A 27451-nucleotide genomic window follows, 5' to 3' on the forward strand; every position below is an offset into this window, starting at 1 on the left:
GGAATTAGCCGGTGACATTTCCGCAGATGAAAAACGCAGCCAGCTCTGGGCTGCGTAGGCGGTGGAATGCGTGCGTAAGGTCGACACATGGAGGTGAGGAATCTGTATTCGGAGGCTTAAGACCCCGGAACCGGAACCGGAACCGGAACAGGAACCGGAACAGGAACAGGAAGAGGAGCAGGAACAGGTCCGGACCTGCAGCTCCAGAATCCCGTCGCTTCCACGCAAACGTTGGTCGGAGCCAATCCAGAAACTCTGCCGTTCCTAAATTCCTAAAGGCTTGTCCTGATACAAAATGATCTTTCTAGACTCTAGAATCTTTATTAAAGTTGTTGTTTTAAGGTGGTTTTAGATTACAGATTAGCCTTAAGTGTCTTCTAACCGTTCCAACGTATCTCTTCTTGCTCACCTTTCCTATCACGTTGGTTTTGTTGCGACATGTTGTGGTTTTCGGGACATTCTGGAACGTCCTTCTGGAATGCCGTTTGGAGTCCTGCTGCAGAGCAGAGTGGCGTGCGGCCCCGTGGCGTGCGGCCCCGTGGCGTGCGGCTCCGCGGAGAGGCAGGCGTAGTGGGGCGGAGGAGCAGAGTGCTGCTGCTGATACTCCGCCCCTCCGGCGGGTCCAAACCGTGGGACAGGTATTCAGGATCTTTGGAGTAGCTGCTGCCGTTCTCCATGCAATCCGTGCACATGACGTCACAGTCGAAAGCTGCGGGGGGGGACGAGAACGCTTTGAGGTTAAAACTATCGACTGCACGTCGACGCCGCGTTCAGAGTCTGCTGTTATTCCGATGTCGTCGCAGACGGCGGCGCTCATTCCGTCATCGTGCAACGCCTCAAGGGCAAAACGCATGAAGGTGAGCGGAGACCGAACCGCCGGGTACCTGTGGCGTCCACGACGTGCCCGTTGGGCTGGGGTCTGCCGCCGGCCTCCACCCTGATGCACACGTCCTGCCGCTCCGACAGCGTGCCCTGGGAAGAGAGGTAGCTGGGAACGTCTGGAGGAACGATGGTCTCATCTGGGAGCAAAGAGAAGAGCACGGCGTTAACCCGGAGCTCTGGATCCGCTTTCACGAGCGGCGACGCCCACTGGGGGGAACGTCTTCCTGCTTTCTAGCATCGGCATCGTTTCTCGACCATCTCCCCGCTCCCACCGGAGACGACGGGACAACGGGCGCCGTCTTGCCTGTGTTGGTGACGCTGCACTCTTCGCTCTTCTTCCTCGTCTGGTAGATGATGCACACCCACACCAGCGATGTCACCACGATGCTCGTCACCACGGTGATGACGATGATCCCGATGGTGACCGTGCTCGGCCCCGCCGGCGCGGCGCAGGGGCTGCGGCGCCGGGCCACCGCCAGCTGGCTGTGAGCGCGCTCCGTCCCCAGGGTGTTGGACATGAGGCAGGTGTAGCGCCCGGCGTCCTCCGGCGAGACGGAACCGATGACCAGCAGCTGGTTCCCCGGGGTGAAGTGGTATCTGTCGGACGGGAGCAGCGGCTGGTCGTTGTGCAGCCAGGTGATGCGGGGCGGGGGCTCCCCAAGGCCTTACACTGCAGGGCCACCGTGTCCCCCACCACCACGCTGCGGTCCTCCAGGTCCTGGGCCAGGTGGGGCGTCTCTGTGGACGAGACAGAACGACCGAGGTGAGCGTTTTCTTTTCGTGTTCCACGGCGTTCCTTTAGGCCTCCGCTCTGTTCTCTGGTTCCTGCGTCGGCTCGGTTTGTTCTCGGTATCGATTAGTCAGCAAAAGCTTAGAATGCAGCCGCTGGAAGCTCGTCTGACGAGGACAGAGGACAGAGGACAGTCCCACCGTCTCTGAGCTCACGCTGCACCAACACGAGTTCTGTTCTCGCAGGAAAACAGAAGCTTTGTTCTCGTTTGAATAGAGCAAAGTGAAGTGTGTGCGTGTGTTGTGTGCGTGTGTGTGTGTGTGGTGTGTGCGTGTGTGCGTGTGTGTGTGCGTGCGTGTGTGTGTGTGCGTGTGTGTGTGTGCGTGCGTGCGTGTGCGTGTGTGTGTGCGTGTGCGTGTGTGTGTGTGCGTGTGTGTGTGTGCGTGTTTGTGCGTGCGTGTGTGTGTGCGCGTGTGTGCGTGTGTGTGTGTGTGTGTGTGTGCGTGCGTGTGTGCGTGTGTGTGTGTGCGTGTGTGCGTGCGTGTTAAGGTGGGCCTCTCCTCTCAGACTGAGTACTTCCGCTCACAGTGGGACAAACACAGATTAAGAGATCTCACTTAACCCACTTCAGTCGCCCCTCTTCTTTCCGTCAATACTTTCTCCCAACTCTATTAACCCCCCCCCCCCCCCCCCCCACACACACACACACTGATTCACTCATTCCACGTCTTCTTTGGCTACCATTTTTCTCCCCTGCCACTATTTTCCAAACAGGCCCCTTGACTAACCCCCCCCCCCCCCCCCCAAACCCAAACATGCCAGATTCAGTCCAGAAGTGCGGCCGCTTGTTTCCGTCTTTCCAACGAGAGGATAAAGATTCTCACATCATCCAAATGTGTCACAGAATTCTTCCTCTGTTAGTCAGACGATGCTGATGAGAAACACGGATCAGGGAGATTTGAGGTGGTGCTTTGGGGACCCCCCCACCCCCCCCCCCCTCTATGTACTGAGATGGTTGCAGGAGAGCAGCTCTTGTTTGATTTAAAAGTGTAAAACAGCCAATAAACTGGGAGCGCTGAGGCCTGCAGCGAAGCAGCCCCCCCCCCCACCGAGAAGGGCCAGGGGGGGGGCTGCCTAACAAACACCCCTCTGTGAACTCCCCCATGCCCCCCCCCAACTGTGACCTTTGGCTCCTGACCTGCAGCGAGGCCACAGCTGCAGAGAAAAGACAAATATAAAGGCTCCTTCTGCGGCGTCGGACCGAGCGGCCATTTAAAAACGGGCTCCACGGAAGGGCAGCTCTTACCCAGCACGGTGAGCGTGGCGTTGGCAGAGACGGTGCCCGCCATGTTTTTGGCGGTGCAGCTGTACAAGCCCATGTCCTCCGGTTTCACGTCCATGATGAAGAACACGTCGTCATCGGGCATGACGTGCATCCGCCGCTCCCGGGCGGCGGGGAAATCGGTGCCGCCGTCCTTCTGCCAGGCGATCTGCGGCGCCGGGTGGCCCTCGGCGGCGCACTCCAGCCTGGCTGTGTGGCCGGTCCTGATGGTGCTGTCCTGGGGGACTTTATGAAGGACGGGAGGACTGTGGACAGAACAGACACGGTGTAAGTCGATGCAGATGGGTTAGGAAACATTTATGGGGGGGCGGATACAGGAAGTTCATCACGGAGTCAAACTCTAGATGAATACTCTCTATTTGCAGAGAAGATGCGTGACTGAGACATTAGTGCGTCTAAATGCGATGCGGGAGACGAAGGCCTGAAAGTCAAATGGAAGAAATGAGCAAAATGGACGCCGTTTAATTAACGATTATTAACGTCCACATATTAGTAGAGATATTCTTTTATTTTCTGTCGTTATGTCAGAACTAAAATAACTCGGTCGATACGATTGGGTCCCATACAGGCCAATTAAAGCAGCCTACCGTTGACAACGAGGCGGGCCTTGGTGGAGTAGGTGGAGCCAAAGTGGTTGGTGATGATGCACTGGTAGCGGCCCTCGTGGGCGAAGGTGACGTGCCTCAGGTGCAGGATGGTGGTGTACTCCATCACGCCACCGACCGCCCCTGGCGCATCGGGCGGCGCGCCTCGGTGTTGATCGCGCACGTGGGCGTAGTTCTCGGTTTCGCCGTGGCGGAGTAGCTCCTGGTCCTTGCGCCACGCGAAGGTCATGGGGGAGGAGCTGCTGCTCGCCGCTGTGCACGTGAGACGCACGTCGCTGCCGAGGACCGCCATGGTGGTTTCTGGCTGCACCGTGATTTGGGGCTTCGGAAGGTCGTCTAAAGGTGGAAGGAGGAGGCATAAATCACAAACGTCTCTCAGTAGGCGTCCGGCTGCTTCGTATAAACGGGCGCTCCGTTAGCCTGAGCGCTAACAGAGCGTTAAACAAAAACACAACGTGCAACTCGGAACAGAGCTAGCCGTCAAAGCGAGACGCGCCCGCACGAGCACACGACTCACCACACACGAAGCTGCTGGGGGGGCCTGGAAGATGCCGGTGCCTTTGAGGCTCTCTGGGTGGGCGCAGGTGCGTTGACGTTGGACTGCAGGTCATGTGACACCAACCAGTTGGGCAACCAGTGGAGCTGGCAGTCGCACAGGAAGCTGTCGCTCTGGACGAGGCTGCAGACGGGATGAGGAGAGACGGAAGACAGGCGGTTTAGGAAGGGAAGAGGAGGAGGAGGAGGAGGAGGAGGAGGAGGAGTCTGTATGTCGTCTGTCTGCATGAACTCCTTCTGGGTTCTCCTCCAAACATAAAAACAATGTTTCGTGTGCAGTCCTGTGATGAACCGGCGACTTGTCCCCGCCCTTCCGCCCAGAGTCCGCCGGGATCGGCTCCGGCGTGCGTGTGTGTGCGTGCGTGTGTGTGTGTGCGTGTGTGTGTGTGTGCGTGTGTGTGGATCAGAAAGCAGGCTGGTCCGTGAACAGAACTCACAGGGTTTTGAGGTTCTCCATTTTACTGAAGGCGTCGGGTTGGATGGAGCGAATGGCGTTGTCGCCCAGGTTCCTGCGGGGGCGTCACAGATCGTCTCATCAACACAGCAACACAGCAACACGTGCACGTCACACACCAACATGCACTCACAAGCAGGTTTACAAGGACGAAGAGTCTAACAGAGATGGAGATCGACGCATGTCCGATGATACACGGCCCGTCAAAGGCCCGTCATTGTGCTGCACAATGCAGCTGGACCCCCCCCCCCCCCCTGCCCCCCCTCCCTTTACAAAGACGCTCTGCCAACTCCTCCCACTCGCTCGCTGGCTGAGAGGACGGCCGGACACTCACAGGTGCTCCAAGGTCTCCAGGCCGGAGAAGGCTTTCTTGGCCACCGACTTGATCTTGTTTCCAAACAGAGTCCTGCCGTTTCCATAGATGGAGAGAAGAAGGGAAGATGGAGGCAAAGAAAGAGAGAGAGAGAGAGAGAGAGAGAGAGAGAGAGAGAGAAGCACAATTAGCAAGCGAGGCTCGATCTGATGAAGCTTTCTGAGGATATTGAGGTATTGGAAATATGAACTGTCCTGAGATTAGCCCAGGGGAAGGGTGAGGGAATGTGTGTGTGTGTGTGTGCGTGTGTGTGCGTGTGTGTGTGTGTGTGTGTGTGTGTGTGTCCTCCTCAGCCTCCTCCCCAACCTTTGCTTGACGGGAGGAGGAGATGCGGCCGGGTGATTCACGATGAATACTCCGGTGTTCCAACTCATCCACCCTTGCGAACAAACAAATGGCTGCCTTGTTTCAGGGACGATGAGACGGTTCTATTCTGATTAATAAATGTATTTTCATCCCCCCCCCCCTCTCTCTCTCTCTCTCTCTCTCTCTCGACTCCATCTCCTTTTCCCATGCTCCCTTTGCCAGCGCCGGGATGCGGCAGGCTGCTTCCGCCAACGCCGCGACGAAAGGGGGGCGAGGTCAGAGGGCGGGGCGTGTGAGCCGTTTGATGTCCGTGACTGAATGCGGCCCTCGATTTCACCCTCTCTCAGCTCCGAACAACGAGACCTGGACGAGAGGAGCGGAGGCCTGGAGGAGAAAATAGAAGCGAGCCTGTTGGGGAGGGAATCTCCTGCCAGCTTGAAGAAAGGCCCTTTCTCTCGCTCCTTCGCCCGGCCGCGCCCTTCCAGCGGCGCTCACACTGAGACCCGTCTTGGCTGGACGGCATCTTTTCATACCGCCGTTGGACGGTTGCCATTCACTGCCAAACATTCCCCGTCTGATGAAATTGATCAACTTAGACGCTTCGGATGCTTGTCGTTTTCACGACAGTATCGATGGCAAATCGGGAAAACGCAGGCGCAGGCCTAGAAATCACTGCTAGCGACTTCCCTCCCAAGCGGCGTGCAGCATTCAGACTCACTAACTGGAATGAGATCAACTTGGCCGGAGATGAAGGCAGACGAAAGTTCAATTCTGCCTCTGTTTATTTTTGAAGAGCAGCAAAGAGGGATGAAAGGGATGGGATGCTAGCGAAGAAGAAGAAGAAGAAGGAGAAAAGAAAAAAGAAAAGACGGAGGGGAGACACTCACAGCTTGTTGAGGCTGTCCAATCCCAAGAAGGCCCCGTTGGTGTCCTCTATTGTGCCCGAGATGTCGTTATGGTCCAGCTCCCTGTGGAGAACGAGAGAAAAGAAGAATGATGGAATGAGGACAGGGGTCTGCCGGTGCTGAAACGTTACACAAGCCGGGCGGAAGGTACTCTGGGAGTCACGGGTTACCCTTCCGCCCCCCCCTCCTCTGCACCTGGCCTCCGGGAGCCCCTCTCCCGCGCCGCTCCGCCAGCCAAGCGCATTCTTTCCTGGGACGGGTGGATGAGCAGCGTGCACGCGTGCTGCTGCAAACCCAGCACAGAGAAGCGCATGTATAATTCATGACCGCACGGAGGGGCTTGGCGGGAACACAATGACTCGGGGCCCGTTGGCCTGACGGCGGCGAGCACGGCGAGGCCGAAGCTAAAGCCCTGAGGCTTAATGTGTGGAGCCATGAGAGAAAATGGATTCAATGAAAAGGAAGGAAGGGGAAAAGAAAAGGGGCCGTGACAGCATTCAGGAGTTCCCGAACACTTGTTGAATGCACTTCATTCCCCCTCCGGTGTGTGTGTGTGTGTGTGTGTGGGGGGGGCCTCTGGAGGTGAAGTCCGAGCTGCAAAGGAGCCGCCGCTCCTCCACCCCTCTGAACGGGAAAACTAGACCGCAAAGCTGGACGACTCGTCTGAAAGATGCTTTCAAACTTGAGAGAGGCCTTTGAACTTGATGGTAAGCCACACCCCCATGTATCCTCACAATAGCGCCCTCCCCTCGCCCCCCTCCCTTTGTTTTCGGAGCATCTCTTATCCCCCTTTGGTTCTTTTCAGGCTGTATTTGCCGCCGTCTTGGTTGGACTGGACAGGGGCTGCCAATTTCCTACTCTTTCTGGCTGGCTGGATGTGAATGGCCATTCCCTTGCTAAAGCCGGGCCGGTGGCGGGGGCTGTAGATCGGAGAGCCCGCGCACAAAGAAAAGGAGGGCTCCCGATGAGCCAACGACCCCCCCGTGGACGAATTAGAGGGCAGGATGGCTTGTTTGGAGCTTTTCCAGCCCGGCGCAGGCTCCAGCCCCACGCCAGCACGGCTCGCACTGCAGACCCAATTAAAGCTCTCCCAGCTCCCTTCCAGGGCCCCGCCTCCGCCTGCCCTCCCCGCCGCCAATTACATTAGGCCTGCCTCAAAGGCACGACGCGTAAGAGCGATGCAGGAGGGGAAGAGCAAACGATCATGACACCGAAACATACGGAGCCGTGGAAGTGGGTCACGGGAAAACGCGACAGAAGCGATGAAGGTGCACGGCGTGAGCGTCAATAGGGGCGGAGCAAAAAGAAACCATCTGAACCATGAAGACAGGAAAGTACCAGCGGAGTCCTCGACTTAAACCGTGTCCTCATCTCGTCTTCTGCTCAGCAGGTAAAAGCTTCTGGAGCTTCCAGAACAACTATCAGCCATTCTGCCTTTGGAACCTTTAGACGGGACACTGGAGCATATTTAAGGCGTGCTTTGAAAGTGCCTTTGAACTGGGCCCGGGTCTCTCCACGTCGCTCTGTAGCTGGTTATCTAACACCCAGCGTTAGCCTTGGCTTGTCACTCAGCTGTGAGAGAAAGCTTCTCAAGCAAAGCGCTGGCGCGAGTCTCTTTCTGGCTTTCTCAAAAGGACGAAGGAAGAAGGCAAAGCCAAAAAATAAAGACCTTGGTTCAGAACCAAGACCATGAAGTCTCTCTCCAGGATTTATACCCCACCTGTCTCCCTTTATTCCTAAAATGTCTTTCTCCGGCTCTGTTTAGTGCTTTCGGCGGTCCAAGGTAGATAAGCGGGAAAAGAATCCGTCTTTGTTGGTGGCTTCTAAAAGTCAGGAAGGATCTGAAGGGGGGGGGGGGGGGGCGGGGGGGGGGATGTGTACCAAATTTAAGGTTCTTGGTTACCAGTGTTCAAGACACACACAAAAACTAAACCAGACAAAAGGCCTGAGAGAAATAAGTTTCCACAGAAACCACATAAAAAAAAACCTCATGAATAGACGTAAATTCAGATCAGCGGTCTTTCAAACAGAAAGCGTTCTCAATAGAACGGATATAGATGTCAGGACTCACGAGGCAAAAAAATGAAACGTCTCTCAAAGGGGGGGAGGGGGGGGGGGAAGCAATATTAAACCACGAGGTTTTCACTTCTCCCAAGTGGCAGATCCCAACCCAAACTTCAACAGCGGTTAAAAACCACAGCAGGCAGGCGGTTCGGGGTCGTTGGGCCGGTGGTGACGGCGGTCGGGCGGCTGCACTCACAGCGTGCGCACGGCCTTCAGGCCTCTGAAGGCTCCTTCGGTGACGTGGCTGATGGAGTTGTGGCCCAGACGGAGGACGTGGAGGTCCCCCAGCACAGACAAACTGCCCTCATCCAGACGTGTCAGATTGTTGTACGACAGATTCCTGGAGGGAGGAGCAGAGCAGAGAGAGAAGTGTTCTGTGTGAGGTCTGCGGATAACGGGACGGCAGCTTGCAGCGTCATTACGTTTCATTTTATGGCTCATTCGCTGTTAGCCACTCTGATGAACTTTTCCATTACGTCTTTCCTCGAGATGCTAACGGAGATTGTGCCGAGCAGACTTTAGAGCTCAAATAAGGTCCAAACTGTCAGGGTGGAAGGGAACCTCTTTATCGGAACTTTGAATCATTTATGATCAAGAAAGTAACCATTGAATTCCTGTTTTACCTTGGAGGGAGTTTAAAATTTAGCGATCCCTCCGTGTGACCAGCGATCAATGGAGCATTTCAGAACCGGGGACAATAACTCTCGTGAAAGGGCTTGTGTGCATTTGAGCTCAGCTTCAGTTATGGGATAAACAGGCTTATTCCGAGTGCAACGTGTTTGGGGATGACGCGCTTCGGATTCGCAGGCTGTCGGACTCAGAGGTCGGATCCCGATAGGCAAAGCAAATCGTCATCCTGCAGCTGCGGTAGGTCTTAAGATGATTTTCTTTTTTTTTTAAAGTTGTGTAGGAACTTTAACCACCGTCTACGAGCGTGATTCAGAAAGAGAACGTTTGTTTCGTCTAAATTAAATGCCGGTACTCACAGCTCCCTCAGCTTCTGGCAGAACTTCCATCCATCGGCGTTGATGCGGGCGATGGAGTTGTTGCTGAGGAATAACTGCTGAAGGGAGGTCAGGCCGTAAAGGGAGCCGCTGTTCACCTCCGACAGGCTGTTGTAGTCCAAGTGACTGCAAAGGATGAAAAGAAAGCAGAGTCAGTACGAGCACAACGAAGGAGTGGAAGAACACATCATATCAAAGCAGGTTTCCAAACTGGAAGAACCCTTAATTCCAGGCTCGCTCCAGAAATGCAATCTACGCATTCTGATTTTGCCAATAAGATTTATTCCAATGTATTGTTCTTTTTTTTTGGACATACAGGACTTTCATCTTGGCGAGGTCCCAGAAGGCCCCGTCAGTCAGTTTGCTGATGCTGTTTCTGTGCAGCTTGAGGACCTCCAGACTGGACAGGCCCTGGAAGGTCAGACCCTCCACCTGACGAATGCGGTTCCTGTTCAGCTCCCTGCAAGGCGGACAGACAAACAACCAAAGAGCAACTGATGAGAGAAAAGGTGAAACAGTACCATTAACATTTCAAAGCTCTGAAGGACGAAGGGCAATCGACACCATCGTCCATCGAACCTGTAGCCTGCGTGCGTTTAGTTGCAGTTAACAAACCCCGGACTTAACGGGCATTCTGCCCTGGAATCCTTTCCACTGGTGGCACGAAGCCAGCGCTGTACGCCCGCTGGCTTTAACTCGCAAACAAGGGTCAGCTTGTGACTCTATAACTTAACAGCGACACTAAGAGGAAGACAACATGAGATTTAAAGCCCTGCCTGAAACATATCTGCATGCAGCGGTGAATCTGAGGCCTTAGCATAGCGCAGATCAAATCCACACGGGGGAACTCTGGTGACGTGCATGCATCGCCACTACGGCCAGCCTCACCAGGAGGTCCACTCGTCTAACAAAGGGCACCATTGCTACTGGAGCCATTACGGGGAAGACTCCCATTAAGTGAACCAGAGAACGGAGGCTCTGTGCTATAAATAGGTCCAGGTCGCTGTTATGCGGGGGGGGGGGGGACGTTTGACAAAGATCATGGGTCATGAAGTAGAGAATGGAATAACCACTTTGGGGATGCAGAAGAAGGCGGTAAATCACCAACGACATGGTTCCAGTGTGGACCTTGTCAGACCTGGAGGTATCGATCACACTCAAAGCACAGACCTCTATCAGCGGACTCCAAAAGCACCTTCGCAGTTTAACCGACATGTCTTTGTTTCCAATATTCTTGACATCTAAGTGTCGCCTGGGGGGGGGGGGGCGACATCCGGCGGTACTCACAGCTGGGTGAGCCTCGGGAGCTGGAAGGCTCTCACGGGGATCTGGCTGATGCGGTTTCTGCTCAACCTCAAGACCTGAAGAGTTGATCCCAGCTGGTCGAAAGCTCCGAGCTCCAACGCGCTGATCTTGTTATTGCTCAGGTACCTGAACGCAAAAAGGAATGTCGTTTCTGCATTTACAATTACTGGTGTGAGCCACGGGGGACAATAGAAATAAGGTCGTATACGTACAGGTCTCTGATTTGAAGGCCTGCTGGAAAGCACTGCCCCTGCAGCCCTGTGATGTCATTGTTGCTCAGGTCCAGGGTCTCCACAGACGCTAACCCCCTGGTCTGCCTGCCGTCTATACTGCGGATCTTATTATGATGTCTGCAAAATAAAAAAGCACAGATTTAAAAAAAAAAAAAAAAAAAGCTAAAAACCACCCTCAAAGATCTACGAATCCATCGCTGTTTAACTCCAGCGTCCTTTTCCCATCGCCCAAGGAAGACACTCTAAACCCAGACGCCTCTCTGAACCCTCTCTCGGGCACAAAGAGCGCAGAGTACACAGAGCAAAGTGGTCTTCAACCACCGCAGAATGTGTACTTTAAGAGCCCCCAAACAGAGCCTTGCCTTCTTTAAACAATCCCAAGGACACGTGTGCTTCTGAACGGAGCTTGGATGTGAAATCTATGAGATGGATGGAGCTTTAGCGACTGGCCAGGATTACTTGAAGGAGAATTCAGAGCACTTCAGTCTGTGAGGGAATGGAGAGATGGCTGCAATCCCGGTGAAGTTCTGGACACTAATCTACTGAGGATAGAGGAATGAGGACAACCGAGGAGTTAAGCTGCCAAGAAAGACAATTACCGTATTTTCCGGATTATAAGTCGCGGTTTTTTTCATAGTTTGGTCGGGGGTGCGACTTATAAATCGGAGCGACTTATATATGCTTTTTTTTACAAAATCTGTGAGCGCAGAGACAGTAGCCTACACATTTCTATAACAGGTGTTACAGGGAACTCTGTGACCCGTCAGAATCTGTCGCGGTTTCTGGAGGTTCAGAGTTATCTGTCACACCTGTTATCTAAAAACACAAATTAGAAGGGCTGAATGAAAATGGCGCCGAAAAGAAAGTCATATTCCGCGGCTTACAAGCTTCAGATAGTGAAATATGGAGCCGAAAACGGCAATCGAGCAGCAGAAAGAAAGTTTGGAGTGAGCGAAAAACTTGTAAGGGACTGGCGAAAAGCGGAGGTTACGCTTACTGAAATGAAGAAAACAAAGAAAGCTAATCGCGGGCAACAAGCTAGGTGGCCGCAGTTGGAGGAACGAGTTCACGCATGGGTGCTTGAACAACGTGCTGCTGGGAGAGGTTTGTCAACGGTGCAGTTGCGTCTCCGCGCCCAAGTGGTTGCCAGGGCGGTGAATATAAACGGCTTTGCGGGAGGACCTTCTTGGTGTTACCGCTTCATGCAACGCAAACGCCTCTCTATCAGAGCAAGGACGACACTGTCCCAAAAACTGCCAGCGGACTTCCAAGCCAAGGTTGACAGTTTCCGCGCATTCATTGAAAAGCATGTAAGTGATCACAACGTGACACCGGATCATATTATTAACATGGACGAGGTCCCCCTCACTTTTGACATCCCCATGGGCCGAAGTGTTGCAGAGAAAGGGCAAAAAAGTGTGAATATCGTTACAACTGGTCATGAGAGATCACACTTCACAGTGGTGCTGGCATGTTGTGGAGACGGATCAAAACTGCCACCGATGGTCATTTTCAAACGAAAAACCATGCCAAAAATCCAATGCTCCTCAGTTGAAATCGCCGTGAACGAGAAAGGGTGGATTGATCAAGAAATGATGAACTTGTGGCTTACAAAGTGCTACAATAAGCGACCGGATGGCTTCTTTAGAGCACGCAAAGCTCTGCTTGTGATGGATAGCATGAGAGCGCACATCACACCACAGTTAAAAAATAAATTAAAAGTTCTCAACTCCATACCTGCCATCATCCCTGGAGGCTTAACCAAAATACTCCAGCCACTTGATATCTCCGTGAATAGGAGCTTTAAGTCAGTTTTGCGTAACCTGTGGGAGCAGTGGATGACGGATGGAGAGCACAGCTTCACGGCAACCGGGAGAATGCGCCATGCAACTTTCCTGGAAGTCATTGAATGGATCGACAAAGTATGGGCTTCAGTGACAACCGAAACCGTCCTGTCGGGATTCAGAAAGGCTGGAATAATTGGAACTGCAACTGACGATGAGTCTGATGTAAGCGACGTAGAAGAGGAAGCGGCGTCTTGTCTACCTGCCGAGTTGGCGGAGTTATTCAAAAGTGACACCGAGGATGAAGATTTCCTTGGATTTCGTGATTCCGAGTAAAACCTGATATTTTGGTAAACTTGTTAGCATGTTCTTTGTGCTATATGTTGTTTGGTGTTGGATTTTATCAAATAAATTTTCCCCAAAAATGCGACTTATCCTCCAGTGCGACCTATATATGGTTTTTTCTTCTTAATTATGCATTTTTTGGCTGGTGCGACCTACAATCCGGAGCAACGTATAATCCAAAAAATACGGTACTACTACCTAGTTTTAGATTATCATTTTAGTTTAGCTAAATTACAACCCTGGGTACTTTTATCGATTGCCTTCTGTCGATTTAGCCTGGAGATGCTATGCACAGTATGGTTTATTCACGAAACATCATATTCTTTCTGTATATATATAAAATGATCATTATGTAGTCATAAGTTCTCCCACCACATCCAAACCGTGACAAAAATGACCATCAGGCTTAAACGGTTTTGATTTCACACATCTCTGACGTAAAACACAAAAACTCATCAGCTGATCAGAACCTTGGTGTGACCTTTCAACCCCGGAGGGGCAGGAGATGAGCGTGTTTTCCTTTGGTCACAAAGCTTAGAGATATAGCGAGATCAGGCCTCGTGGAGGGATGGAGCGAGCGAGGAGACAAAAAGAACGGACTGACCGGAGCTAGCGGGTCGCTTTCCTTCCACGACGATAAACATTATTCACCCGGCTTCTCTCCAACACACAACCTGAACTCAGTCATTAAATGAAGCCTCGGTATTGTGTGTCTGTGTGTGTCGGTGTGTGTGTGTTTACGCGTGTGTGCCTGACGCTAAGAACAAGTGAGTGAGCAGGTGCTCCGCCAGCCAACCCATCCAAACCACGTCAGCGCCCCCTTCCTCTGCAGGCTTCAAGATGGGCACGCACACACACACACACACACGTTTTCAATCAGCAAGGGTCAGACTTTTAACCAAGGTGGAAAAACACGCATTTATTGGTGTCTGAGGGGAGGGGGTTGGGTCGCAGCCCACCTGAATAAACAGAGGCACAAATGGTTAAAGATGAGCCCTGAAGGCAGGCCTGGGCACGCGCACACACACACACAAGCAGAAAGGACATGAGGAAGGAATTGGGGAGGGGATCATGGAAGAGTGAGGCGGGGTCAACAGCTGGTGACCTTTGCTGGGAAAAACAGATCAGTCTCAAACTGGTGGGAGAGGCTGACCTCTCTTACTCGCTCTCCTTCCACCACTCTGAAAAGTTCCCTTTCTCTCCCCCTCCCACAGTCGAAGCCCAGCTGCGAGGGCGAGCCAGATAAAGCCCCGGCGCTCGCCGTGTTTGAAGTCCACGCATACAATAGTGGCGTTTATAAAAAGTGATGAACATTCGGCTCCATTCCTCTTGATTCTAAATCTCGTTACCCCGCCCCATTGACCATCTGATTATCATGAGCCCGGGTCATTTTGACACTTCTTTGAAGTGTGAGAACGCGCCCAGGGGCTACACTCGCGGGCCCATTCCGGCATCATCTCTGGTCCCAACGTTTGGTCCGTGCCTTCCCGCCTGAAGCCGGCGGCCGGGACAAAAGGAGAATTATTTCAAAGTCAGATCATCCGTTGAACTGTGTGTTTTTAATCTTCGTATTGCCTCTGTAATTACATAATATGAGTCGGTGGGACCGTTGCATGTGATCTTTGGTTCAGATGACTTTTGCTTTAAATTGAAGATAAAAAAAGAAAAATGCATGTTTGATCTTCACTGTGATTTTGCTTCCAACAAACTGGGAGTGAAGTTAAAAGTCTCCCATTAATCAAGCAAGAAATGTAGAATAAAAAGAAACATCTAAGTCCATCTATTCCTGTTTTTATTTACACACGAGGCTTCCCCTTTCTCATTGAGAAATTTTACTTCCATAGATTACAGTCTAAAACACTTAAAAACTAAAAAAACGCTGCTAAAAATGTGAAGTAACGCATTAATAACAGATTATTATTTTGATTTTTTTCAGACATAATTTACTTTGCCGTCCATCAGACAGTGTAAACCAGCAAAGAGACGCACCGTAGACAGTCAGACAGTAGCAACCACATATGATGCACTTCTGTTTGAGTTCAGTCTAGGACCCTTTGGTTTTGAGTTTGTGTGAAAGAGTGGGTTAAACACACACACACGCACACACACACGTCACATGATAATCCAGACTATCCAACCGATGGCACAGGAACCCTACACAGCCTTTAGGGATTCACTTTTGGAATAATTTAGTCCTATCAGTATCCTCACATCTCACTTCCTCTTTCCTCCCCCATGCTGCCTCCTCCATTCCTCTTCTCGGCTTTGGGTGATGTCATGCTGATCCAACACTATCCCCCCCCCATTCCGTCCACCCTTCCTATCTTCTCATCCTCCCTCCCCTTCTCGCTGTCACCCATTTTACTGTAAGCCATGTGACTGACAGCTGCAGCTGTAAGTGCTTCAGCAGGCCTTCCCTTCTGCTGGTGTGGGTTTGTAAAGATCCGTCCCTCCCTCCAGCCTCCACTCCTATCAGGCCGAGAGGCCTTCCCCTAGCAACAGGCCAAAAAAAGAAACAAGATCATTTGCAGGGGCTGCAACTCTGCATAGTTCGTGCAAAAGTAAAGGTGAACCTGCTCTGATCTGTTGCTGATCAAAGGGCAAAGTGAACAGTTTGTGCTAAAGACAGAAAACATGCATGGTGATCTCTCCGCCCTTCAGGAACGGTGTGAAGGTGGTAAGACGACACACGGGGAGAGGCGAGGGGGCGACGCCATCGGAGCCCCATGACGGGAACCTGCAGCTGCATGCTTCATTCAGCCGGCAAGCTAGCAAGGTGTGAAGGACATGCGCTAGCTGTTAGCACCATGCTAGCTTGGGGGGGTTTGACTCTCATTTTAGGTTGAGTGAGATGTTAGAATCCTCGTATATGTATGTGTAAGGAAAAACATTCTATCTTAGCTTATCTTGCGCTAACCCTAGAAAACCTCTCCTTGTGCCGTATTTGCTTTGTGTGTCTTGACATTCCTGAAGACATTCCGAAGCACCACGGTGACACAAACCTGTTCACATAAAGGTGTTGGCTCAATAATTAGTCTGGATTGTGTACCGGTAAATGTGGTGCAAACTAGTTTGTTGAGGAGCAGTACTTCAGATAAAACTTCCAACTAGGGCTGGGAATGGAAGTCTTTACTTTAAAAAGGGCAGCGGATAAATAACTTCAGCATATCAACGACCGATCACGATAAATCAATCGGTTCCACCGTTTATCTCTTTAGAGAGAGAGAGAGAGCTAGCATTAGAACACTCCGCCATTCATTGTGTCTGAAATCCTCACCGACGTGCCATTTAGCAAACCTCACAGTGAAACCCACAGCATGTCAAATTTGCGCTCTTTACTGGAATATTAAGACTAAAAGCTTCGAGGAGTATCGTGTCCTCGACTAGTTATTAACGGGCAATTATTTTAATCGAGTTGTTCAGGTTGAGAAACGTGTGCAAATTAAAGTTCCTTCAGCTCGTCACGAAGCTCAGCGCTGTGTGGCGTCTCTCAAAAATATTCTCGAACAATGAAATTCCTCTTTTGATATTTCAAAGGCACTGACCAAAGTATCGATCAAATGCAAATACCATAAACCCTTATAGAATTTTCTTATAGCTACTATACTACGAACGGCAGGTTGCTGTTTAACATCATGCGTTTCTACGCATTCCAAGCTACAACATGAACTAAATGAACAATTCCTTCCTTTGTCATGAATATTCAGAGAGTTCACGGATGGCTCAAGCTCATGCTTGTGACAGACACAAACGCCTCCCCCCTAATAGGGAGGTGGATCTCCAGTGAGATGTCAGTCCAGGTTAAGGTTCAGGTTCAGGTTCAGTCCCCACAGCCACAGTTTGCAGGCAGCAGGCATCCCACACACGGCCAGGTAAGAATAGCAGAAAGTGGCATCAGCTGATTTTATTTAGCCAACAGCGATCCATATATTGAAGCTAAGTGCAGAGGGTGTTTTTGATGTAGTTTAATGTTACTTCTCAGCTGCAAAGGAATCCTGAAGCTGTGCCAAGACAGTTATTACGAGAGTGTTTCCTAGCGTTAGCTGACCGTCGTGTCAGGCAGGAAGCAGCGAAGGTACTCACAGGTAGAGAGAGACAATCTCGGAAGCCGCCCGTCCTAAATCTGGTATGGAGGTCAGCTCGTTGTGGTCCAAGCGCCTGAAAGTGGGACCCGAACAAAAACGTTACGCAACAGCAACGCAAAAAAACACAAGAAGATGAAGTGGAATTTTTCCCCATGTAGTACGTCCAAGTATGGGTAAACAAACACAATTGTAGCTTATCATTTATATTATTGTGCTATAGGGCACAACGACTAAATTTAGATTTGCGATTTCAATGCTAATCACACAGTCCAGCAGAGATCCCGCTGCGTTTCCGGGGGCGATACAATCACGCATGGGATGGATCCGAATGTTTCAAGCGTAGGTCGGCAACCCAGCGACTTGCAAGTCATCCGTTTATAAACCAAAAATAACACGAGTGAAACGGATGTCGAGAAGCGTATGACAGGTGATGTCACCAGCGTGTGCATCATCCGTTAGCTGATGCGTGGATGCGTGTGTGGCCGGCGTACCGGCGATGAGTGACACAAATACAAGCCCTCTCTTCACCATATGAAATATTTACAAGGCCGACGCACGACGTATCGGGTGGTGGAGGAGGCTTAATATAGAAAAAAAACAACACTTTAATCTCAATTGGACTCAGTTCAAGCCGACACATAGGAGGGATCTGCCGGGAAACGGAGCGGCGTCCACATTAGTTGCTATTATGATAAAAAAATGTTTGACGAGTGACACGCAGGTTATATTCAGAGCGTCACAGGAGCAATCGAATGCATTCAGGGGCTCATAATGGAAATCAAACACGTGACTATTGTGTACTTACAGCTCTCTCAAGTTGGGGAGGTTGTGAAAAGCTTCAACATTGATGACCGTCAGCTTGTTGTAACCAAGATTTCTGCAAAGAAAAAAAGGAGCAAGAGAAAGTTTAAAAAAATGTCCGACAGTATTTCAGATTCAAATCAAACCATAATGTTAATTATTATTATTCACTCAGAATGGCTCCACCTCACGCCGCGATAAGCTGGCGTCTCATCCGGTGTGTAGCTCACCCCGTACCCACAGGACAGGCTCGTTTTGGTGGAATTGGAATTGTGCAAATAGAGTAAACAACCAAAGAGATGCAGGCGGAAGCATGATCTCGACTGAGTAATTATCTCGGCCTCGTCCATCCACATTAGGTGTGCCTGGAAACACCGCGGCACCTCTGCTGGCCTCCAAGGAGGTCGGATCAATACTATCGATACGGAGCCCCTCCCTTTCCTGGCTTGCTTTCCAAACATGACCCGCAGGCTATTCATCTGCTGCAGTCAATTTGCACTTTAGGCTAACGGTGTATTTAATAGCTGCCGCTTGACTTTTACGGAGGCTTATTGGACTGATCTGTCCGGTGATATAGCATTACCGCCATCGGCGCGTGAGCGAGGGTGTGTGCGTGTGTGTGCGTGTGTGTGTGTGTGTGTGTGTGCGTGTGTGTGTGCGTGCGTGTGTGCACAGATAACACATCTGCATATGAGATTGATCTTCCCACGACGTAGTTTCTTTATTTCACACATAAAGAAGTGTTATCTTTCTCTCTCTCTCTCTCTCGCTCACACACACCCTGCCTGGCCGTGGCGGTGGGGTTAGGCCAGGCGAGACAATGGGCGCCCACAGCTCCGCGCCACCTGCCTCCCGCCCCTGCATCCCACCGTCCAGACGTGAGAGACGACCCGGGAATGTTTCACAGGCCTGCCGCGCGATGGCCGCTTGTTCCCAGCGAGCAGCGACGCTTTCCACCTGATGCAGCACATTCCTCCTCCTCCTGGCCTGCCACGGCCTAAAAAGACTACTGCCCTGGGCTTTACAGCAAGTAAACTAATGCTAGGAGGTCGCCGCCATACAAAAGGCTGCTATTGTCTATTATTATACACGCTGTACTTTTTAACACTATTTAGTCCCACTAATCTTAATCCCCTGACAGATTCCCCTTTCTTGTCTGTGCTTGATTGCACATAATAAAAGCCTTCCTCCCGTAAACGTTCTCCCTGTGTGTGTGTGTGTGTGTGTGTGTGTGTGTGTGTGTGAGTGAGTAAGACAAGATAACAGCAGGTCATATGTCTGGCCTCCAGGCAAGGAGGTATATGAGTGTGTGTCTGTTACAACCACTACTGAGACACTTCCCATGTCACTAAATTGTAGTTCCCTGCAACAGGAGGCAATTGAGTTTTCCGTGACACACCCCCTCAGGTGACACGCCCCCTCCCGACCCCCCAATGTGACAGAGGGGCCACTCCGACACTATTTGACCAAAATGGACAAAAATGCATTAAGTACAATGGCAAAGCTGACAGATCTCCCTTGTGATTTTCCCGTCCTATTTCTCAAGAGTAACTATATTTTGCTGAGGAACAAACAGAGGAGCTTCAAATATTTTAACTGTTTTTATGTTAAAGAACGGTAATAAGACGAGACTCCTCAGCCACCTGCAATGTTTGCACAACCGACTCTTTCTCTCTCCGTCTCATTCAGCCAAATTTATTTTCTTCCCGATCAGATTAGATTAGGTTTCACGGCATTTTAACACCTGCTGTAAGAGTTGGAGATAAGGCTCGTTTCCCTCCATCTCCCGCTCGCTTCCCCCCCTTTTTCCTCCTTGGAATGGAGGAGTAAGGGGGACTCCAGTGTAAAGTGCAGCTAATGCTTGCCAGAGAGCCAACTTTCACTCGCTCCGTCTCTAGAAGAACCTGCTGAACGGGGATCAGAAGCCATAAAGTTAGCAGACTTGTTTTTTAGAGAGATTCAAATACCGAAACCACATCCGGGACAGGATGTTCAAAAACGACTTAATATTATAATTACTCTGCCCTCCTAGCGAAATGTTTAATTGGTGTTCGCTAGACGAGGATGTGGTTATGTGTGTGCAGAGGCAGAATTAGGGGATATATCGAAGATACTCGACAAAGCATTATAATGTGAGTGCAGAAGCCCAGTTTGAAATAAAAGACAAATAACTAGTAGTTAAAAACTTGCAACTTTTGCGCGTGCTAATAGAGCTAATGCCCCCCAACATACTTTCTGTTGTCCCACAGGAAGCCATTGAAATTCTGCAGGACGCTACCGCATTTGATCAGCAAGCACTTGTATCCGATCGGCCTTCATAAAGACCCAGCATCAGCCATTAACGATCAGTCGGCCATCGTTCACAGCAGATCAAACAATGTTGTCCTGAGGAAGTCGAGCGATGCCGAAACAACTGCTAAATCAGCCTGCAAAGCAGAAGTTCCGTTCGCACGATGCCGTTCTGATTCAGTCGTTATTAATCTGAGCCTGTCTGGAAGAAAATATTTAAAAGGCAATGAGATGAACTCGTAAAAGGTTCATCTGACTAAACAATCTCTTTCAGGAAAACCTGCACTGGACCATCGCCAGAGCGCCAGCGGGAAAAAACACATTAAAACTCACGCAGAAAAATAACCGTCGTTGCTGCTGGTGGGAGTTTGGAACGCTGCGAGTACAGGAGTGATGTCACAGCGTACCACACCGTAGGTCAGCCCGTGTTCCGTGTGTGAGAGGGCAGAGGGAGGAGGGGGGGGGAGGGTCGGAGCGATACATCATCGTTAGCGTTCTCGATTCTACCTCGCACAAATGCGGCGTGAACTTTGGTCGGTGAGAGTGTGAAGTGATGTCAGTGATGGGCCTTCTGTAGCCCAGCTGGGAGACAAAGGACCTTTAACGTGGTCAATTTCAGAGCGCTATAAAACTGGTCAAATAATAACCCGAGTGTCTGAGGGCAACACACGCACGCACACACACACACACACACACACACACACCACGTTTCCTGTCATTAAAAGCCAGTTTATAGCCAGGCAACTGCAGTGAGAGTGCAGACAAAGCTAACACCAGCACCGGGCCACCTTTTCTTTTTTTTTACACACAAGTCAAACAGAGGAAGGAAACGGGCAGAACAAAGCTGGAATCTTATCAACAGCGACAAGGCTCAAAGCACAGACCGACAAAAGACATTTGCATTAATAATGATAAAGACTTGGGTTCGAACTGGATCAGCATATTGTACTGCTTATCATCTGCTCACGCACGCACGCACGCACGCACACACGCACACACACACACACACAACTTAAAGGAGGAACTTCACTCTTTGAAATCAGACAGGCTTGGCGCATGGTTTTGATTCTGAAGCTTTTTCCGCTGCAGGAACGCCGGACACATCTTGGGGCCATGTGCGGCGCCATTCTTCACGCTGCTTGTCCGGGGGCCGTCGTCGCGGCCGGATACTCCAAACATCCAGAGGAGGTCAGGGAGAGAGGGGTCTGTGCTCGCCCACAGCCTGGCCTGACCATGCTGGGCACAATAACGCTTGTGCAATCCACACTACGCACGCGCCTGTGCACACGTGTATGAAGGTAATAATGGACAGAAAGGAGCACAATGTCTGAGAAAACTGTGTTTATACGGGATAGATAGAATAGAACATTTGATCCAAATACAATTAAGTGCAGACTTAATTTTTTAGGGTTCTGCGGTGGGTTCTCCGTACTTAAACTGTTTCTGAAGGGCCTTCCGACTGTCTGGAGAGAAGTTGCCTCGGTGGCACTTCCTCCCCTACATCCGAGTCACGCTTTTTTTTTTCTCAAAATATTTCTACACATTTCTAAACTCTTACCAGATGTAGAGAATTCATAGATGATTCATTCTGGGCCGAGGGAAAGGTGGAACAAAACAAAACCAAACTTCATGCCCTTAAGTGTCTTCACAAAAAGCCTGTCTCTTCCGGTGTATGAATGGATTCCTAGAGGGCGACTTGCAGCGGCATCATAAAATTTAGCGTTATTCCACATCTTCACGTTATTGTAAGACATTGTCTCTTGTTTCTACCTCAACTTTCTAATTTGTTCCTGTAAGTAGCTTCAAAGAGTTCATACAGAAACATTCGCAGTAAAAAGATAGATTAAAATCCCCGTATGTAAACTCCTCAGGGTTTTCCTGTCCACTTTTTAACACAATCAGTCTAAGGGAGGAGAAAGTGAAGAGCGAATGATAAAAATGAGAACAATTGATAATATCACCCTAAATCCTTTGACTCTAAGGGTGCGTTCCCACTGCGCAGTTTGCTCCCTTTTAAACTGACCAGCGTTCCTTTACTCCGATAATCCGCTCCGTTTGGGCCAGTGGGAACGCGCCTCCGGACTCTGGAGAGGATCAAAAAAGTCCGCCTGAAAAGGAGGGTCTCGGTCCCTTTCAGCGGAGCAAAGGACGGAGCAACTGTACGTAGTGACGCTCTACGCGGTGCGTCTCCGGTAGAGGAAGTACAGCGAGCACTCCAAGCTGCTCCAAAAAAAATAAAAGTGGCGAAATATGCACTGCTCTGTGTAGATTTCATTAACTAAATATGCGTTATAATACTTTAACATTTTTTTCCGAACAAGCTACGTATCACCGGTAACTGACGCGACTTCTCCCCGCAGCGCGGCATTTTAACACAGTCCAGCGCGGAGCGGAGAATCAGCTGTTCAGCAGCACGGTAGTTTTTCATTCCGTTGTTCTGAACTGATCCGGAGACTTTACGGATGCCCAGCGACTTTGTGTTTGTTAAAAACGACTAGCGTTGTGTAACATTTATGATTTGGGCCAGAACTAAATGAGATTCCCTCCCTAAAGGAGCAGCAGCCGTTAACTGCGGACTCAAAAAAAAAAAACATGGGAGAGGGCGGGACTTCACCTTCTACTTTGTCCAATCGACGAGCGCCCTTTTCAGCCACGCGACGTTGCTCCGAAAGCTCGTCCCGTGAAGAAATCACAGTGGGAACGCAGACCTTTCAACGAATTATAAATGCAGGAATTTGCTACCAAAGGAACCGAGTCCTCTTGGCACAGTGGGAATGCACCCTAAAAATAACAGCTAAGTGAACCAGGAGTTGTGAGGCCAGAGAAACAGCAACTTGGTATAATTACTATCAGTATCACAAGATTAAAACTCCATGAAGCATGAAACGCTCGGGAAACCACAAGAGGTGGAGGGAGCCCTTACGGAACGCCGCTGCTGATGTGTCTCAAGGAGAGCTGCGTGATTTGTGCATGCACATAAATTAAACGTGTGCCGAGCAGTATGTGGCAAACAAGCAAACAAAATTATAGGGTTTCACTTCCGATGGTTTTCTTCGGGGTGTTACAACATATGTGACGGTGGTTGAGGTTTCGTACCACCGACAGGACTTTCACTGACTAACCAACTAGCCCAAAGGCAGCGGCAGCAGACCTTGACATTGACAAAACACTTCCGTGCAGCGGCCATGAAATACCCCCCCCAGGTGATCCACGGCCCCGCCCTCTGCTTAACAGCCCTCAAGCCAGTCAGCTGTGCTCCGAGCCTGCCAGGAAACCACCAACACAAACCCATTTCCTGAGGGAAGCAGCCAAAACCAACTGTGGGGGCATGAAGGCGGTGCTGCGAGGTTTAGGAGTACAGCTTGAGGTCGAGTCGCTGCTGAAAATGGAAAAGCCCTGAAATAAAGGCAGCGTTCTGTAACAGTAAGTGAGGATCCTACAGCAGAAAACAGACACCAAGCATCGGCTTTATCTCTCCCCAACCACAGCGATCTTCATCTACATGACTTGTGTTCATGCTTTTATTTTCCAGAGAAACCTCATTATGCCGATGGCGCTGAGGGAGCAAAAAATGCTTTTTATACACATTACCTCGGCCGCAAATAAGATAAGGCACCACTCCTGAGAGGAAATATGCGACTGTGTGAGACCAAACCTGCTTTGAATTCAATTTGGCGATTCATCAATCATTAAGAGAGAAACATATTGGACAGGTATTTAGTTTGCGAAAGACATTTCTGAGAGAACGCCAAGAAAGCACAGACTTTGGCTCGGATTCTGTTGGCTCAGAGGACGACGGTCGGTTCCCAAACTGATGGGAACGCCTCTCAAATCCAGGCTGCCTCAGAGCAGGAGGTGAGAGTGCAAAATGATGCTCTCACACTTGTAGCCACTTATTCTTCATAAATCACCCTGTCCAGTTCACAGGCTGGTTTCGACAATTTAAGAGTGTCACTTATGGGGAAATGAAACCCACCCACCTTGGGTCAAAAAGAAAACCTGTGCCACATGCACAGAAATCCTGAAAAGCCCTGCAGCACCTCCCACCTCCTGGTGCCATTATGAAGACCCCTCCTTATAATCTAATGACTGTAATCCTAATTTAAATTCTTATATAAAGACAACTGCAACACGTGGCAACTCAATTTGTCAAGCACAACGGACAGCAGAGCTCATTCAGTCTGCTGCGTTTGTCCTTGAGAATGTGTTTACTAAGAGTAGTCCTACAGAATGTAAGTACATGCTTTATTAATATGTTTAATTTCTTGTTAACAAATGCAACTGCTGCCTCTCTGGGGCAAACACAAGCGACAGCCAATTCCACCCCGGTTCCTCTGAGCTCAGACGCCCGTAGATGAAGATGGACGTGCACTCTTTGTTTAGAACAAAGGTATTAATCCCACAGACACTCCTTCTGACAGGTTTTAAGTGTTGTTGTTGTCGCATGTAACCTGTAGATCAACTTGCAGCAATGCAACAGTTTTCCCTTTCCTCTGCAACAAACAGCACAAGCTCAGCATAAATGGGCTTCATCCTCCATTCCTGTCTCTTTGGGTTTACTGTAATCTTCAAATAATCTGGCTCATTCACCCCCCCTCCCAACGGAGTTGACTTCCTTTAAGTTACCAGCCAAGTCGAGTAGTGTGGAAATATGTGACCTAGGTGTTTTAAAAGATCATTTGAAGCTATAAAACCATTCCCTTTGAAAACAACAAGATTGCGGGTCCTTAAATCTCGGCCGATAAAGTTCGGCCGAGATAACGGAGGTAGATTTGGAACGACACACGGAGTAGTAGTCGTGCAAAACCAAAGGTGAAGAGTGACCGTTTCAGATAAGACATGTCCCCCAAAATAAGAACTAGACGTGCACACATGCAGGATTAGCAGCATCTGCATTTGAACCCGTCTACAGAGTGCTCCGGGGCAACGCCGCTGCAGCACAAACTGCCTTTATTCAGGACTTTTTAACAGTTGAATCCCTGACTTCCCGGTGGAAGATAAACTGCAAAACACAGGGACCTGGGTGCCAGGAGTCTTAACCTCACACTCCCAGAAACGCAAACAGATGCTGAAATATTCTGTAACAAGACAAGGATTCACAACGGCCTGTGGACCGAGCCGAAATGTTGATCCGGAGGGACAAGAGTTGTGTTGTCAGCAAATAAAATATGACATTTCAGCACGATTAGCGCAGAGGTTCCCCCGAAACATTGGACGATGTTTCGTGACAAATGTTCCAAAAATAATTTCCTAAATTAAACTCAGACAGTTTCGACTGTTATAGCATTCCCTACAGCTAAATAAAGCACAGTTATAATATGTTATGACATGTTTGAGACTATTTGCTAAAGTTTCACATTTTAAATGTTATTTCAATGATAATATGACGTGCCTGTGATATTTAAATTCGTTTATGTGAGTGAATCCAACTCAAAAAAAGATACGAACGAGAATTGTCGAACAAATCTGATCAAATAAGACAAATTCTAACATCAAAGTCTACCTAAATAAATGCTTCCATCCTACAGATCATGTGACTCCTGGTTATTACCGGGTAAAGCCTAATTTAATCCGTGTTTTATTTTACAAGCAACGCTTTGAAATAGTCACAAAGGCTGATGCAAAGACTTTTTGCGTGTTCTGCGGTGAAAAGAGAGTTTAGAACTTCAATCATTAAAGGTTTGAATAATTCTAATCCACTTTGGCTCGATGTTCCCAGAGGGGGGGGGGGGGGGGGCTGGGACCTCCAGGGAACTTTATTGTGGTAACAGCTTCCCACATTAAACTAGAATAAGCAGTTTATTATCAATCCTGGAGAGAAAAATAAGGAACTCTTGTTATTAAGAGGGACTGATCGATACTGGTTTCTGGTGATGCGGGTGCCTGATGGCTGTTTGACCCCCCCCCCCCCCCCCTTAATGGCGCTGGGTAATCTATCACAGTCACTTCTTTCTGGCGAAAACATTGATATCGGCTTGTTAAAGAAAAATAACATAAACTTTTACTTACAAGGAAACGGTCCGGACGGGGAGGTCCAGTGGCGCAGCGGTTAGCGCCAGGCTGCTGCAGTCCACCGAGTCGCCGGTGCAGGTACAGTTCTGGGAACACGACACGTCCGAACTCGATCCGTAACTAATTAACAGTTCGACTGTCAAAAATAAATACAAAACACACCGAGAAGCGTATCCAAATAGTCCCGGGGACGCCGCCATTTTGTCTCCACTTTTAATAGCCCCGGCCGCGGAGCTCTCTTCTCCTCGAACTGGAATATTAACAAAGCTTCGGAGTCCGAGTGTCCCTTTTTATCGCATTAAATGTCTTCCATTGACAAAGGGGACAGGACAGTCCGCTGCGGCGCAGTAACACATCCCAGTCATTTAGGACACAAGTCCCCCCCCCCCGTCCCCCCCCGTCCAACTTTCTCCTCTGGAGTCCGACGCGGGCGAAAAAAAATCAAAGGGGAGTCGCAGAAAGATCCAACATGTGCGCTCCAGAAAACCCGTCCGGTCCGGTCGTGCTTGGCTTGTATTTAAAGTCCAGAAGTGTTCCTGGAGGGCTGCTTTGTTACTGTCTAGAAAAGGGCAACTACCTTTGAAGACATGTTTAAAGACATGCGATGTTCACGGACCCACAGAAATGACCGTCGTTCAAAGAATCAGGGTCAAACACTCGGAAGAATGGTTAGCGTGCGGCGGGTTTGAAAAATGTCCTCCCCAAAAAAAGAAAAGATGAAGATGATCGTAAAACCACGCAGGAATTGAGCCGAAAACTCCTGCGTTGGTGACTCAAATCGGGCGCTGCGTTTAGTCCGATCTTCAAAACGTCTCACGGCTCCGGTAAATCCCGCTTCGAACCCACTCCGTCCTGAACTTAGTTCGTCAGGTGCAGTCTGTGGTCACGATATCTGGACCCACCGATCAATAGCTAAAGAGGAGTCCTCCCCCCGACCATGAGTTCTGGGTTTCTTTTCCTGGCTGAAGTAACTTATTTTTTTTTTTAAGAGCGGTCGCTCCGTAAATCCCACGCTGGATGCGCAGCGGCGATTCCAGGCTCCGCCCACTACTCATAGCGATTGGCTGTCGCCGTTTGATGGGCGGGCTCACATTGGTTGTTACAAGTTCTCCTCCAGTCAGGTTTTTCTTTGACCCCGCCCATGTTTCCCACCATGGGTGTGAACCCCCCCCCCCCCCCCCCCCCCCCCGCACTCCTACTGCTTCTTAAAGGGACAATCGCTGAGCTCAATCGCTATAATCGCATTATAATAAACCGTAATAACATAATTGGTTTAAATGCCGCATCAGTGGCATTAAAAGTGCTAGGTAGCTGGAATGAGAGAGATAAACTCTCCTTTTCTTGGCACACCTGTATTGTAATTTGTTTCGTTGTTTT

At 50.0% G+C, this 27451-nt stretch overlaps 1 protein-coding gene across 1 annotated transcript; it reads right to left on the reverse strand.

Moving 5' to 3' along the window:
• Positions 1 to 377: 377 nt before the first annotated feature.
• Positions 378 to 26274, reverse strand: lrig1 (leucine-rich repeats and immunoglobulin-like domains 1). The gene is given in 23 exon segments (XM_068742148.1): positions 378 to 476; positions 478 to 629; positions 632 to 709; positions 885 to 1019; positions 1187 to 1537; positions 1540 to 1620; positions 2919 to 3179; positions 3182 to 3199; positions 3542 to 3895; positions 4077 to 4100; positions 4103 to 4147; positions 4150 to 4238; positions 4552 to 4623; positions 4903 to 4974; positions 6135 to 6215; positions 8413 to 8556; positions 9203 to 9346; positions 9537 to 9680; positions 10508 to 10651; positions 10738 to 10875; positions 16971 to 17045; positions 17778 to 17849; positions 26072 to 26274. Coding segments are annotated over 23 exon segments (2976 nt in total).
• Between the last annotated feature and the right edge of the window lie 1177 nt (positions 26275 to 27451).

Source organism: Brachionichthys hirsutus, chromosome 8 (assembly GCF_040956055.1).
Source record: "Brachionichthys hirsutus isolate HB-005 chromosome 8, CSIRO-AGI_Bhir_v1, whole genome shotgun sequence".
Classification (NCBI taxonomy): Eukaryota; Metazoa; Chordata; class Actinopteri; order Lophiiformes; family Brachionichthyidae; genus Brachionichthys; species Brachionichthys hirsutus.